The following is a 16,467-nucleotide window of genomic DNA, read 5'->3' on the forward strand; positions in this document are numbered from 1 at the left end:
TACATTTTCTATTTAAAGTATTGCAATATATCGCAAATGTGTATCGTATCGAAATACACAGCAATATATTGTATCGTGACCCATCTATCGTGATATGTATCGGGAGGCACTTGCCAATACACAGCCCTAACAGATATAGAAATCTTCAGTTGAATGATGAATCTGAAATGAAGGCGAACTTGAGATTCAAGCGCTGTGCACTTGTTACTGACCTGTTTCGTTTAGAGACAGTATTTATGGCTTTTATTTCATCACTTTTTTAACAGTCATGAAGGGTGATAAGAGTGATAATAGTGGGAATGTGCTACAGGCTCTGTCCTGGTTCAAAGGTCACACACGGCGTCTGTAGTGAGAGTGTCGAGGGGCTGTAAAGAGTGTAGATAACTCTAACACATGATGTACAGTGTACACCTCTTCAATGATTTATCGTATCGTATATCACCATATATACAGTACATACATTTTACTTTTATTTGTTGAGCAGATGCTTTTATTCAGTTGAGTGATGATGTATGCTGTGTCAACATTAAAGGGACACTTCACCCAAAAATGTATATTCTGTCATCATTTACTCGCCTTCCAGTTGTTCCAAATGTGTATAAATGTCTTTGTTCTGATGAAATATATTTGGAAGAACGCTTGTAACCAGACGGATTTTGCCATAGTAGGAAAAATACAAAAAAGTCCCCCAGAACTGCTGTCCTACATTCTTCAAAGTATCTTCTTTTGTGTTCAACAGAATAAAAAAATGATTTAAGTATTTTTCCTACTATGGGAGTCAATGGGGGTCGAGATCTGTTTGGTTATAAGCATTCTTCTGAATATCTTTCTCTGTGTCCATCAGAACAAAGACATTTATACAGATTTGGAACAACTGGAAGGCGAGTAAATGATGACAGAATTTTCATTTTGGGTGAAGTGTCCCTTTAATGTTGAACATGTAATTTAGGCAACACATTATACAAGTGTTCATTTACATCCAATAATGATATGGGTTTAACTTCAACACTGCTCATCTTGATCCTGTTCTGACTTATGTTAGTTATAAATGAATGATCTTTGTCCAGAAACATCAGTTATAGGCCTGTATTGAAGTATTGCTTTAGTTCATCATTCTGTTGTAGTTGAAATCAGCACAGATCCTGAGAATGTAAAACTGAATAATGTTGCTCGTTTGACTGGTGTGATTTCATCCATGTGGAGATTATTGGACGGTGATATGTGACTCGATAACATGATCTGAAGAGATTTTCTGTGGAATAACATTGAAGTGTGTAAACTCATATAGTGAGAATCATGTCAGAACAGAAAAACAAGAGTCTGTCCTACATTTCATTGATGCATTTGGCAGACGCTTTTATCCAAAGTGACTTACATCGCATTATCCTATAGATTTGTATGTGCAATCCCCTGGGATCCAACCCACGAGCTTGGCGTTGCTAGCGCTATGCTCTTACCACTGAGCTACAGGAAAGCTGTACTGAGAACTTTCGCTTTGATTGAAAGACTTCTGAAGAAATCTCAGTGCTGTGTACAGTATCTGCTGTATTTTTTATTTTTTGTGAAAGTCGAGTGTGAGCTTGTCTATTCACCACGTAGAGTGACAGATGAAATATTTTACACTGTCATAGTGTTAACGATGAATTCACCCATCAGTGACTTTCAGACAGTCGTCTGTATATGTGAGAATAGAGTATTTTAACATACACAATGCTTTATTTACAGTGGTAGTTTTTTCCTTTAAAATCAGATGACTACATCGTTTGTTCACTTGTAAGTGTTCGACTGAGGTCAAAGGGTGCTTAGCAAATGACTGTCTACAACAAAATGAGGATAATGCCTGTGTCGATATCTCTTCGCTGACTACCTGTAAACTACAGAATTCAGATTACACAATGTAACACATTTTTTTTAAAGTTGTGTTTCGCTTTCATTTTCACGTTTTTTATGAAGTTTAACATGCTGAATACAAAATCACATTCATTTTTTTTACCATTGACAGTACTAAAAAAAACAAAAAAATATTTTAATTTATACATTTGGGTATTATTACTCGTACGCGGAAATGACAAGGTACTAGGGGTGTAACGGTTCTCGATAAAAAATTTAACCGCACGGTTCTCCACCAACGATTCGGGGACCGCGGCTGATCTTAAATCTGACGACGCATTTATAATGTGGTTCGTTAGAAATTATAATGCGTAAAACAGACTGACAAAGTTCAGCTAATGTATGTTTGTCGCTGGATACACATTTAATACCTACAACATATCAAATAACGTAGACAAATTTCAATAGGATTGACGTATGCTGTGATATGAGCAGTCATTTCATCACCCGGGTGTTGTGAGCGCGCGTGTGCAGGTGAGACCTGAACAGCACATGTTTAAACGACACTCGTTCAAGCCTCGACCATTTAAACATTTAAGTGCCAGATGATGCAGAAGAAAACTTGAGAAGATCCGAAGCGCGCAAGAGAAGTCTCAGACATGACACAAATATTGAGTTGTCTTTGAAGCGCTTAAAGAGACAGATTCACACATGAAGTAGGTCAACATGCCCCTCTTGTCCAGTATCTTAACAAACATAGTAGTTATGTCTTAAGTGAACGGACGAAACAGACGAAAAACAGTATCAGTGTTCTGGATGTGTTTCATTCCTCTTAAAGCGACAGCAGCATATTCCTGCGGTCTGTTCAAAGTCAAGGAAATCACTCACTGCTTGTGACTCAATAGCTTCTGTAACTTCAATTATGATTCGTCTTTATTTCATTTGTACCAATGTTATGTTTTATTTGATTATTTTCTACCTTATAAGGTATATATACAGTATCTTATTTAATTTTCTGCTTTGCTCTGTTGTTTTATTGGTGCTGTTACTTGTAGCTTGATTATTTGTTCTTATTTTTATTTGTCAGTAGTCCCTTTTCCCTGAACATAGCACAAACCGAACCGAAACCGTGACCCTAAAACCGTGACCCAAACCGAACTGTGAGTAATTTGAACCATTACACCCCTACAAGGTACTGTCATAACACTGATCTTAAAACAACAGTTTAACATAACAGTTACTAAAAATGAGTCGTCCAAAACTTCAGAAGTCTACAACATTTGATGACTAATACTGTCCTGTGATGGCCAATGCCACACTAATAAATATGGTTTATAAATAATTCAAAGGTTTGTTTTGTTTCTTTAAAGGTGGGGTGGTTGATTTGGGAAGGTGCTAACTTTAGCCTGCTAGCACTGAAATTATAATCCCACCCTCTATGCGATTCGCTGTCCAAAACCACGCCTCCTCCAAACACATGAATGTAAATCCACGTAACGAATTACAAACTAAATCCATCAAATTCTTCTCGAAGCATGCACGTACCTGTCCAAAAGAAAGAGACCCTTTGCCTGCCGGAGCTGTCTCCATCGTGTAAAAGATGAACCTAATTCCAGTTTTTCCTCTTTCATGATCCAGACGTTTTTTCTTCACTGCTTTTTTAAAAACGGACTTTGGTTTTGTAGATTTACTTGTTGTCGGTTCTGCAGGAAAGTTTGAATGTTGCTGTTTGTCCGCCATTCTCCCTACATTGACACAGCGGACGTGAGCGTGCTGATGATGTCTGCGTGAACAGGGTGCGCAGTGGTATGCAAAATACGTTGGCTGAAAATGTACACATGACCAGTCACAGCGTTCGGCCAGAACGTTTTGATTGGGCGAACGTTTTTTGGTCCTACGCCTTTCACAGACGATATATAATTATAAAAATATTATTTGACCACTATACTTCTTGATTGCTATCAGGATGTAAAGAGATTTCCAACCAATATGACAAAAAATGTTTCTGGACAGGATCACCTGTTCTGCCTTTAATGTTTGGAGAAATTGTTTGTTGTTTGCTTATGCTTATGCATTTGTATTTTGTATTTTCGTTTGTGAACCCAAATATACGCTGCTTATTTAAAGTGTTATGCTGTCCTTTAATTTAATTGAAAAAACGATAGCGTCTTCTTTGTTCGTTTTATTGCTAGAGTGCACTCTAGTAATTGATTAAAAAAAGAAAGATACAGCAAAGAAACAACAAGCTAAATATTTGGGTTTCAAATCTTTATTTAAAGGTACAGTTTGTAACAATTTTGCAGTAAAATATCCAAAAACCACTAGGCTAGTGTTATATATTTTGCTCAGCTGAGCACTTATAATATCTCAAATGTTTCCAACTACTTGTAAATCGTGAGAAAATGGAAAAGAAGTCAATCGCAACTATCGTTTCATGGTGACTTTAATCTGCTTTTAGTTACAGCTGATACAGAATAGTGATTTTAAAAATCAAAGAAATGTACGGAGCCCGTCTGGTCACCCGTCGGAGAAATAAAACAGTTTTAGCAAATTAGACCCTAATTTTACCTAAAACGTTTAAAATAAATGAACATCTTAAATAAGAATTATGTCAATGTTCATTAATTATATGTCTGAATTTTTTTCATGAATTAAAAAGTATTAGTTAATTGTACGGACAATGTGCATATCTATCGTCAATTAGTACAATAAAAACATGAACATACAAAAACAACACACACAAGTCAATGCGTATGAGCTCCACATTGGAATATTGAAGCACAAGTAAGCAACAAGCAGACGTCTTTCGGGCTTTTCTGTAATTATTATAACATTGATTAGGTTTTATTCTTAAAGCCCTTGTGAACTTACATTACAAATAAACACATGGACGTTGGAAGATTGTGACGAACGGTTATCTGTGCCAAACCTTTCAAATGCCAGGACCCTTTTTCAGTAGAATATAGGAGAAATACACATTTGTTTCTCTTTAGAGCTGCACAATGGCAAAAAAATCCATAAAGGTTCAATTTAATTATTCCCCTTGATATTGTAATTGAATATTAGATTTAACATTAAGTATAACTTTCTGTGAAGCAATTATATGTCACTTTTTATATAAACATCCAAAAAAACAGCTCCTGAAATATTTTATGATCAGGTCAGTTTTATTTCAAACACATTAATTAAAACAATTAGAACTGTAGACGAAATAGACTGTTACTAAAAATGATAAAATAGTATGTTATTAAAAAAGGTGTTATATTTGCAGCAGACAAATGTTATATTTGTGTATGAGCCGATACAGCAGTGAAACACATAGCAATATTTGCATATGATTTGACGGTTTATCTAGTAATCTAAAATGTGTGCATTATAGTGGACTAGTTTTGTGGCTTTAAATGCTATTGAAGTTGGAAACATGTATTTTAATGTGTATGTAACTTTAGAGACGGTCTCTAAATTCACGAATATTGAACGTTAAATGTCAAGCCAACTTTATGCCAGTTAAATGCGGCAATGAACGCGTGCTTTATCCGCGCTGTTAACGCGCGTGTGTGTAAACACATTAAGACAATTTGTAATGTAATTTAAAATAAAATAAAACAGTATTCGTTAAAGGGGTCATATGGCGGAAGTACGTGTTTTTCTGTGTTTTTGGTGTGTTATAAGTTGCCCATGCATGTATTAGATGTGTAAAATTGCACAAATGAAAGTGTGGGAACAAAAGATTCATTCTATCTAAAAGCGAATGCTCAACCAGACTTGCCTGAAATCTGAATCTACATAACTTCGTAACATGATTTGACTAAGACCGCCCAAATCTACACGTAGTTAAGGTGGCGTAATTGTAAATCTCATTGTATCGTCTGTCAGTAAAATTGCTTTGGAACCTGATGTTCCGAATATGGTAAGAGGCGTTACATTTCCGTGAAATGCTTGCAGTATTTGACCAATCACTACGCACTGGACAACTGGCCAATCATAGCACACCTCGCTTTTCAGAGCGATGAGCTTTGTAAAAAATCAGCGCGTTTCAGAGAGGCGGGGCAAAGAGGAGATACAAACATGCACGGTGTGTGGAAAATACAACGTTTTTTAAACTTTAAATGGTGTATACACATTGCGTTACATCTAAAACAAACCATAATATTCGTTTTAGCCGTGTCATATGACTCCTTTAATGTTCCTGCAGGAGCTTGTTCTGTTATGACATGCAGACGCTTCAATTCCGAGAGTACGGTTTGCTAATACTGTGGGAACGGATTGCGAAAGCGTGCACACAGTTTATGAATTTGTGGGAACGAATTAAAAAAACTGAGGGGACGGTTTACAAAACCGAGAGCACGGATTGGAAACTGGTGGGTACAGTTTATTAATGCGAGAGCACGGTTTCGTAAACTGTGGGAACAGTTTTAGAATCTGTGTGTACGTTTTTTTTAACTGAGGGAACGAATTACAAAACTGTCGCCACGGATTTGCGGGTCTTGTTTTTTTTTTCTCCGACGGATGACCAGACGGGCTCCGTAGAAATGAGATTTTTGATGTTTTAAAATGTTGTATGGACCAGAGAATATTTCATAAATTTCAAGTCGTTCCGCATTATGATTTGATATCGTTATCTCCCGTGACTCCGCCCCTCAGTCAGTTGACTCCGCCCCGCCTGGAGGAGAGCGGAGGCTCGACGCTGCTGTAGCCGCTGTCAGACGTGCCGCGGCCGGGAGGAGAAGAGCGCTACACCCGAGGAGACACGCGTCGCAGCATGTCCGGTAACGTCCACGCGTTTGTTTGTTTGTTTGTTTGTTTGTTTGTTTGTTTTTATTTCATGCGTTCAGTGACACCACATTCATGTTCATTTCCACCGGCGCAAGAAGACTGACAGAACCGAATGTTGCTCGTGATTTTCCCGTTACACAATCTGTTCGCGTGATCGAGTGAGTGCGGTGTAGTTACCGAAACATCTGCGGGAAAACAGATGAAATACGGTCGCGCAGATCCTCGTTATTTTCCTCTGACACGTGAGATGTTTCACTGTCAAACACAAGACGTGTTTATACAAACACAATCATAAATACTGATTCTTAACGTTACATGATTTCTGCAGATGCTAACATACGGGTAACATGTAAACAGCGGGGTTTTATTTCTAAATACAGAACATCACGACACAAGAACACCAACGTTAGTGTGATTTGTTGATTCGATGTGTCTCGCGCAGTGTTAACAGATGTAATGTGTGTAAATAGACTGATGATTGTTAATCAATGGTTTCTATTGACGCTTGTACATTCTGCACGAATGTTTTACTATATATCACGTAACCACGTGTTACTGTTTTTATTTGATTTAATTCCCATGCAAATATTAACCGTTTTTAGCCACACACTTACTGTAGTGTCACCGTTGCTTCGTTGTTGCATTTGTAGTCAAATGTCAATCAATCTGCCAAAAAACACGGTCACTACACTTTTACTATAGTAAACGCATTGTGATTGTTTTGGTGCAAATATAAGGTTGTATAAGGAGAAGTGAGTTATTTCTTTGATGGATCATTGAGTTTTCATCATGTCTGTTGACTGAACTTTTAAGACTGTAGTGTGTGTGAGTCTTCTTCACGGGGTTTAAATGGAATGAATGTTTTGCGGATGATGTAGTAGAGTTTTATTGACATATTTCATGACTTCACACGTGGATCACTCGGGTATTTCTGTAGTGAATTACTGATCTGAGTTTGAGCTCATGATGTTTCTTGATTGTTTTGTGAAAAATCTAATCGAATGTGATAAACTTTCTTTCACGCGTAATTCGTTACATTAATAGAAATGACATCATTACAGTTCGGTACATGTAATATATATAACACGAATGGTGTTGTGTTGCTTGTGAGGTGAATTTGGATTAAGAAGTTAAAGTGATACTTCACCTCAAAATGAAAGATATTTGGAAGAATGCTTATAACAAGACTGATTTTGCCCCCCGTTGACTCCCATAGTAGGTTGTCAAAAGTGCCCCAGAACTGTTTGCTGTCCGACATTCTTCAAAATATCTTCTTTTGTTTCCAACAGAACAAAAAAAAGATAAATAATTTGTCCTTCAATGGGGGGCAAAATCTGTTTGGTTACAAGCATTCTTCCAAATATCTTTCTCTGTGTTCATCAAAAGATTTAACTCATCTGCGCTTTAAAGAATGAAAGTGAATTTCAGTGTTTTAATGACATTTATTGTCTGATGTCAAAACTACATGTCTGTTGTGTTTCACTCATGATCTCTGCTGTGGGTTCACATGATGTGTAGAAGTCTGTTAGGGGTCAAGGGTCAGAGGTCAAGGAGAAACTATATAATGTTGATTGTCTAATGAAATGACGGTGATTGATTGATTGATTCACATTCACAGTGTCTCTCTCTGTTATCTGCAGTGACATTAAAACTTTGATTTTACAGAACATTAAAAAGAGTTCAGATGATTCAGTCATTACCATCTAAACGTGATGGTGCAGCACTCTATAGAATGAGGAATCTTTTCAGATGATCTGCTCTTGTTCTCTCTCGTGTAGAGCTGGTCGGTGCTTTATTGTCTGTTGCGCTTGAGTTTGATTTGGAGTTCATCAGGAGTTTGACATCAGAGCTGCACTTTGACACATGAACGCAGGATCTGTCGTGACTGTAACACAAGACACGGACGAGTTCCACCACGCTAATGTTCAACAGGGCAACAGATTCAGACACGTAATGCTCTAAACTGGGATTAAAGTCGTCACATGTTTAGTGAAAACTGCGTTTACATCGTAGTCTAGAGTCATTATATTTGAAACAGCTTTTGTCATTGTAGTTAGTGTTGTATGTTTGTTCTGATGCTCATATTTATTAAATCATCTCCATGATTCGGACTGAAACAACTCAACACGGACACGTTGCATGTTTTTGGCATGTTGAAGCATTAATCAGAAGTAACATCAGAGTGTTTTTTAGAGAGCTGCATGTCAAGCGTGTGTCTGTAAATCACGGGTTTGAATGCGTGTCACATGCTTTGGCCACTGAACCATGATGATGTTTGAGTGATGATGCTGAGAAAACCCCCATCCCACCGCACACTACAGCAGAATAAACACAACTCTGTTTATAAAGCCCAGCGTGCGTGTTTGTGCGTGGCATGAATTGAACACACACAGTTTATTTCAGTGAAGAGCTGCTGTAGTGTGTATAAACTGACAGAAAGCTTTTAGTCGTGCTGATGTTGATGTTTATTGTCATGTACGTTTAATCATCAGAAGTCAGTGTGTTGTGTTACTGGATGAATAGTCACTTCTGTTCAGCCAGTACTCCACATTACTCAGAATTACACTCACACACACATTATTCACATCTATATACACACACATTTATATAGAGTTTAGTTATTAATATAGTGCATGTGTATGTATGTGTGTATATTCGTTCTAATACTCCGAGATTATATCGATGTGATTCTTTCATACGTGTGTGTGTGTTTTGTTGTTGTTGTAAATTTACAATTCATTTTAGTACAGAAGGTTTGGTGAATCGTGATTTGTTTGTGGAAACGTGTGCATGAGTGAATGAGACGTGATGTGTTGGAGTGAGGTTATATACAGAATGTGTCTTCGAAACTCATCAGATCATAACTCGCTTGTATTTTAGCACCTGATATTATAGAATTCTCTGAGTACTGTAAATATGAACTTTCCTCCAGATTCAGAAATACTTCGTAAACGTCAGATTTGTTAATGAATTCCAATCACTCGTAAACAGGGCGCATGCACGCTCATTCACAATGAGCATAATCCCCGCTAAAAGAATACAGAACGTTTGAATGTTTTACGCGCCATTTACACGTGATAGGGAGCAGGTGTACATTTCTTTCGTACCAACTAACATTTTGAAAATACGAATATTTTCATGAATTTCAAAATTTACGTCATAATGACTTTACGCACCATTTACACAAAAAATCGTTCTCCGCGTGTTTCATGAATGAGGCCCATTATTTTAAGGTCGAAAAACTACAAAGTGATGCTTTAGGTTTTAGGTAAATCAGTGAGTAGGAAACAGGCTGGATTAAATCTTCAACATTCAAAGTCACCTGTGATTTGAAGTCTAGTGTTTTATTCACAAACTGAATGAAGAATCTGTGTGTGTGTTTTCAGTCTAACTCGTCATGATGACAGAAACTCAAGTCAGACCGTCTGACGACCGCCAGCAACATTCACAGCGAGAGAGAGAAGAACAGCGCATCTCATCCTCAGGACACATCAGAGCGGACACACCGTCAGCATCACACCTGGCTCATCACACCGGACAGGTCATCATGTTCATCATCTTCACTAGACATTAAAGCATCTGATACTATGATACTGAAGTTCATCTTGGTCTTTACATGTGTGATGTTGTACTGCTGTAAAGTCACTGTTCGTCATCGGTTCTAGAAAGCAGATCATGGAGATTATGCAACGTGATTAAAAGATGAAAATGTATTTTATAGCGAAGCAGTGAAATGAAAACTGAGATGAAAGCGGTGATGTGATTTGATGCGGACCGACTGAATGTTGAGAATAAGACTCGGCTATCGTCTATAAGCTCTCTGAATGACTGAAATAATTCTCAAAGCTTCATGTGAGCGAGAGGGAGTTTTGAGAACTGTTTTGAAAACTGAAGCTGTGATATTATGAGCAGTGTTGGGTGTAAAGGTCTTCGCACATACAGTCAGAAATTTTCGTATTTGGCGCTGGTTTGTACGGTGTCTCTGAATTGTCAAAACGCCTCTCAAAATACTTGCTACGGATGCGTAAAACGCAGAAAATCGAACCCTGTCCGAATGTTTTTATGATGGACAAAAATATCGGAGGCAGTGCGTAAATGTGATTGACACAACGTGAGGTTGTATTTATTTTTAAACCTGCGTAAATTTTGGACGCAAATTTTGGACTCAATGTGCAATGGCCTTTACTAGTTACTAAGTCATTAGTTACTGTAATTTAATGACTATTCCTTTGAGAAAGTAAAGTAAGGGATTACTCTATTTTTCTGTAATTTAATCATAGTTACTTCTGATGTCATTAAATTAAATACTTTGTGTAATATATGTGTGTGAAATAGTGGAATTGACATCAAAATTCAGAGTCTTAACTTTAAAATCTGTGCTTTAATGTTTAATTCTCACATCTGTAATGCTTTGGTCAGTTAATAAGAGTACTTTATGTAGTTTATATTATATATTTGAATGAATTAAAAGAGCCGTTTCATGTCTGTCCTTGAATCACTGAACTAATCAAGGTTGATGTAGGATATAGAAAGTAATAAGTAATAAGCAATTAAATACTTTTTGGAGAGAGTCATTGGTACAGTAATCTAATTACACTATTGAATATGCAATTAGTAATTAATTACTTTTTCAGAGTATCTTACCCAACACTGGTTATGAGTTGTTTGACTCGGTGACATGACACCTGCTGTCATTTACTGTGTCTCAGCAGCGTTACAGAGGTGACGAATCAGACGTCACTTCACCAGATCACCAGCACCATCAAGACGACGACCGCATTTCCCAGAAGTCTTTGAGCAGCAGATTGTCGTGGAGTCACAGACTGAAGAACATGGAGTGTAAAGTCACACTGCTGGACGGCGCTGACTTCACCTGCACGCTAGAGGTGTGTCGAGATTCACACGCGTGAACACATGCAAACATCTTTCTAAACTCACATTAATGGTGTAATAATGAAGCATAAACATACCCATGGGCTTCGGACGCACAGAAAATGTGGATTTGTCCTCCCTCAGAAAAACCTCGAGTTAAAACGACTTCAGATTACCAACAGTTCAGCGTTCAGTGTAGAGAGAGTAGTAGTTATGGAGGACTAAACCTGCAAAAATTATAAATAAATGAATGTATAAATAAATAAATATATAAACGAATAAATGTAATAATATGAAAATAAATACAGGAATGAATGGTTTGATAAAACAAAATAATTCGTTTTAGCTATTATTGATCTTAGCTTTAACTTTTCTTTTCATTTTTTAAATTGATTTATTATTTTTTGTGTCCATTTTTAATTATTTTTAATTATTATTATTTTTTATTTTTAGATTATTTTATTTATCATTTCCTTTTATTTTTACATTTATTTATTTATACGTTTATTTATTTTTATATTTATTTATTATCGCATGTATTTATTTCCACTTTTATTTATTTATTCTTGTATTTATTCTTACTTTTCTGTGTCTTGTATGATAATTAGATGGGTTGGTCTTGCCTACTATTGGTTCAGCGTAGATTGAAGCGTTTGATCGATTACTCTTGACTTGTTTTGGACTAACGTCACGTCACTCACTGATCGTTTGCTTCGTGTATAACGTTTATGGCGTGCGCACAATTAGCTAGAGAGTTACAGCATTTAGCCAATGAAGTCGATAACCATGCATCAAATGACTATGTGTCATTCAGATTAGATGCACTTATTGAGGATTTATTACAGATTGACGGAGAGATAAATGACAAAGTTCTTCAAAATCTGTGCGAGTCAGGGGGTGCTAAGGTGGTGACCAAGTTCCGGTTACAGGTCCTCTGCCAAAGAGGTGCATGAACGACCTCAGCAGATTCGTCGATTCTGAAAGCACAAGACGACTTGATATTAAGATGTCTAATAAACACAGACTTTCTTGTTACATGATTTTGACATTCTTGTTAAGATTGCAAATTATTGGTATGATCGCCCGTAACGGCTGAAGCGAGGTGAAAAAATAAATAAAGCGATTTGACACGGGATTCGTACCCATACAATAAAGCGAGGCAGCGTGTCACTACGGTAACAATCACACTAAGCTATTTCGCAATGCTAGCTGCTGCGGATCTTTGCAATAATATCAAGATGTCACACAACAATATGCAGCTGGATGAATCAAGGGAATATGCCCGTTTTAACTTGTGACCTCTGTGTTATTTATCTCTTATGGAATGTAGTTTACGAGTACCGTTTAGTAACCACGTCTTTTTAGAAGGAATGGTTTCCATTTGATGGCCCCTGTAGTGAAAGAACGATGCTCATTACTACCGTGTTAACTTGTGACTTAAGTTCACTATGTCTCAATTCATTTACATTATGTTACATCATGTTACATTAAATCTTTACGCTTTTTCTAACCGAAAGGCTGCTTATAACTATCACTTTGACAAAGCGTTAGCTTGCGACTTCGGTTTACAAGCTCATCTGTGTAGTTAAACCTTATTACATTTTGTGCTTTATGATTTTCACCAGTTGAACTGTAACACCACCATAGCACCCTCTGACTCGCACAGACTTTGAATGTGCTGCAAAGAGGCTAACAACCGAGGGAGAACTTTGTCATTTATCTCGCCGTCAATCTGTAATAAATCATCAATAAGTGCATCTAATCTGAATGACACATAGTCATTTGATGCATGGTTATCGACTTCATTGGCTAAATGCTGTAACTCTCTAGCTAATTGTGCGCCCGCCATAGTTACTTAACGTTATACACGAAGCAAACGATCAGTGAGTGACGTGACGTTAGTCCAAAACAAGTCAAGAGTAATCGATCAAACGCTTCAATCTACGCTGAACCAATAGTAGGCAAGACCAACCCATCTAATTATCATACAAGACACAGAAAAGTAAGAATAAATACAAGAATAAATAAATAAAAGTGGAAATAAATACATGCGATAATAAATAAATATAAAAATAAATAAACGTATAAATAAATAAATGTAAAAATAAAAGGAAATGATAAATAAAATAATCTAAAAATAAAAAATAATAATAATTAAAAATAATTAAAAATGGACACAAAAAATAATAAATCAATTTAAAAAATGAAAAGAAAAGTTAAAGCTAAGATCAATAATAGCTAAAACGAATTATTTTGTTTTATCAAACCATTCATTCCTGTATTTATTTTCATATTATTACATTTATATATTTATTTATTTATACATTCATTTATTTATAATTTTTGCAGGTTTAGTCCTCCATAAGTAGTTGTGACGCAGGTTCCAATCCACCGATCTCACTCTTCTTCATATTCACATCACGCATCAGATCATACAGGCATTTATTTTCAAGAAAAAAATGAAATATTTGAAATATGGCTAACAGGTGTTTAACAATAAAGTGTATGGGAAGGTTAGGGCTAGTAGGGAGGTCTTTATTGTCACACTTAGTTAGCATCCATTCAATAATTTTAATTAATTTGATCGTTTGCGCTCTATTATTATTGTGTAATGTATAATATACAACAATACTGTAATTTAGTGTAATTTATACGGACTCTGAATGAGCTTGGTGAAAAAGAGGAAGCAACAGTGTTTAAATCAAGGCTGTAGCTTTAATGTGGAATGGAGTTAAAGGGGTGATATGACACGGCTCAAAGGAATATTATGGTTTGTTTTAGATGTGATGTAATGTGTATTCAGGATTTAAGGTTGATAAACGCTGTATTCTCCACACACGTGCATGTTTGTATCTCCTCTTTGCTCCGCCTCTCTGAAACACACAGATGTTTAATAAAGCTCATGGCTCTGAAAAGCGAGGTGTGCTGTGATTGGCCAGTTCACCAGTGTGTAGTGATTGGTGGAATACTGCAAGCGTGTGAGGGAAATGTGACGCCTCTGACCATATTTGGAACATCAGGTTCCTCTTCAGTTGTACTGACAGGTACGCCCACCTTACTTGCGTCTACATTTGGGCGGTCTTAGTCAAATCAGACCACCAACTGATGTAGATTTGTGGGGGTGTGGCTACACGAGGTGTTTCAGGCAGGTCTGGTGAGCATTCGCTTTTACATAGAATGACTCTTTTGTTCCCACACTTTCATTTCTGCAATCATACGTGTTTAATACACGCATGAGCGACTTATAACACACCAAAGACACAGAAGAACACGTGTTCACGCCATATGACCCCTTTAACTTATGAAGCATTCCTCAAGTGGAGTGGATTTGACTGAGGGCACCCTATCTGCGCTAAATGAGAGATGCTAAAAAGGTGAGTGGGTCCAATATCATTGGTCTTAAAAAGTGGGTACAATGGCGTCGATGCCCATGCATAGACTCACACCAATATTGTGTAGAATTGATCATTTTTGCTGTTAAATGAACTATCTTTACAATCAGCGTTTCTCTCGCTTTATTGACCATCCTGAATGTGTTGCAAAGCATTATGGGATTGTGTTTTCTATGGAAACTGTGATTTGGTTAAAGTTTTCAGGGTTTTTCCTGGCTCAAAATTAGTTGGAGGGGGTGCAAGGCAAAAAACACTTATATTAAAGTTCTAAAAATTAAATAAAAATGACAAGTAATAATTTATATTAAACATGAAATTTATTGACCCGAACAGAAAAGTTGAACATTTTTATATAAGCTTTTTATCCTTTTCAACTAACTTTGCAGCCCATAATTAACCAGTCTTACTAAAGAGCCAGCTTCACAGCTAAGACAATACAATGATGTACATCATGTTAATTTAAGAACCTTTTCAAGAAATTGAAGGTAAAACACCTGAACAGTCGTCAATCACAGCCAATACAGCTCCTAAGCTCCTCTACCAAACTCGTCAGCGCCTCACTGGACTCATAATGAAACAGCGCCTCTATTGTGGCGTAATGCCGCAACTGCACTTACAAATGACAGTCTGTTTAATGCCCGCAGTGTTTTTTGTGAAGACGCTGGACATAATTTTGCCAAGAGTTGGAGGCGGCACGAAATTAGACTGAGATTGCCGCCTCCAATTTCTCTATGCGGGGAAAACCCTGGTTTTGCTAAAGCCAGGCGTATGAATAAAGTGCTTGAGCTCGCCTCGCATGACTCATGAACTCATTACTGTACAATCAGAAACGTAAAGTAGACTGACGTCATGAAGCTAAAAACAGATGGGTGATACAGACAAACATACTGTATATCCTGATATTGATTTGAATAAAATGATAAAGAGTAAGAAGTGCTGCGTATTGTGTGTGTGTTTGATTTTGACACATGAGAGATCTAGCTGAAAGTGTTGATGTGTTTGTCGTGGTCTTATGAAGTAAACAGGTTTATGTGTTGTTTATCTGCAGAAGAGAACTAAAGGCCATGTGGTGTTTGATCAAGTCTGTGATCATCTGAATCTTCTGGAGAAGGATTATTTCGGCCTGACGTACCGTGACGCTGAAGGCCATAAGGTTCTGTGTGGTTTTAGTCTTGTATTATTATTTCATATCTTAACTCTTTGACGTGTGTTTAATGAACTCGAATGTTTTCTTCTGCTCACAGAACTGGCTTGACCTCTCCAAAGACATAAAGAAACAGATGACAGGTATGTCATGCTTGATAAACACGCATGGTCATGTGAAGCTCTTGTAGAGACTGTCGTGAGTGTAAACGCTGGTGTTTTCAGATGATCTCTGGAGCTTCTCCTTCAGCGTGAAGTTTTACACGCCGGATCCAGCACAACTCTCTGAAGATATCACCAGGTGTGTGCGTGCGTGTGTGTGTGTGTGTGTGAGAGAGTGCCTGCGTGCATGTGCGTGTGTGTGTGTGTGTGAGAGAGAGTGCCTGCATGCATGTGCGTGTGTGTGTGTGTGTGTGTGTGTGTGTGTGAGAGAGTGCCTGCGTGCATGTGCGTG

At 37.2% G+C, this 16,467-nt stretch overlaps 1 protein-coding gene across 9 annotated transcripts in view; it reads left to right on the forward strand.

The window, feature by feature from the left end:
- epb41l3b (erythrocyte membrane protein band 4.1-like 3b) overlaps nt 1-16,467 on the forward strand; it is a 47,319-nt gene that overhangs the window by 3,552 nt on the left and 27,300 nt on the right. For 7 of the 9 annotated variants that reach the window (XM_057332951.1, XM_057332950.1, XM_057332952.1 and 4 more), the window contains exons 2-7: nt 6,479-6,599; nt 9,993-10,147; nt 11,316-11,492; nt 15,919-16,023; nt 16,115-16,157; nt 16,239-16,314. In XM_057332951.1, coding sequence (XP_057188934.1) covers nt 10,004-10,147; nt 11,316-11,492; nt 15,919-16,023; nt 16,115-16,157; nt 16,239-16,314 — 545 coding nt within the window. In that variant the 5' untranslated portion in view covers nt 6,479-6,599; nt 9,993-10,003. Of the gene's footprint in view, nt 1-6,474; nt 6,600-9,992; nt 10,148-11,315; nt 11,493-15,918; nt 16,024-16,114; nt 16,158-16,238; nt 16,315-16,467 lie in introns of those variants that run through there. The other 2 variants (XM_057332948.1, XM_057332947.1) reach the window with 2 other exon arrangements.

This window comes from Triplophysa rosa, linkage group LG5 (genome assembly GCF_024868665.1).
Source record: "Triplophysa rosa linkage group LG5, Trosa_1v2, whole genome shotgun sequence".
Lineage (NCBI taxonomy): Eukaryota > Metazoa > Chordata > Actinopteri > Cypriniformes > Nemacheilidae > Triplophysa > Triplophysa rosa.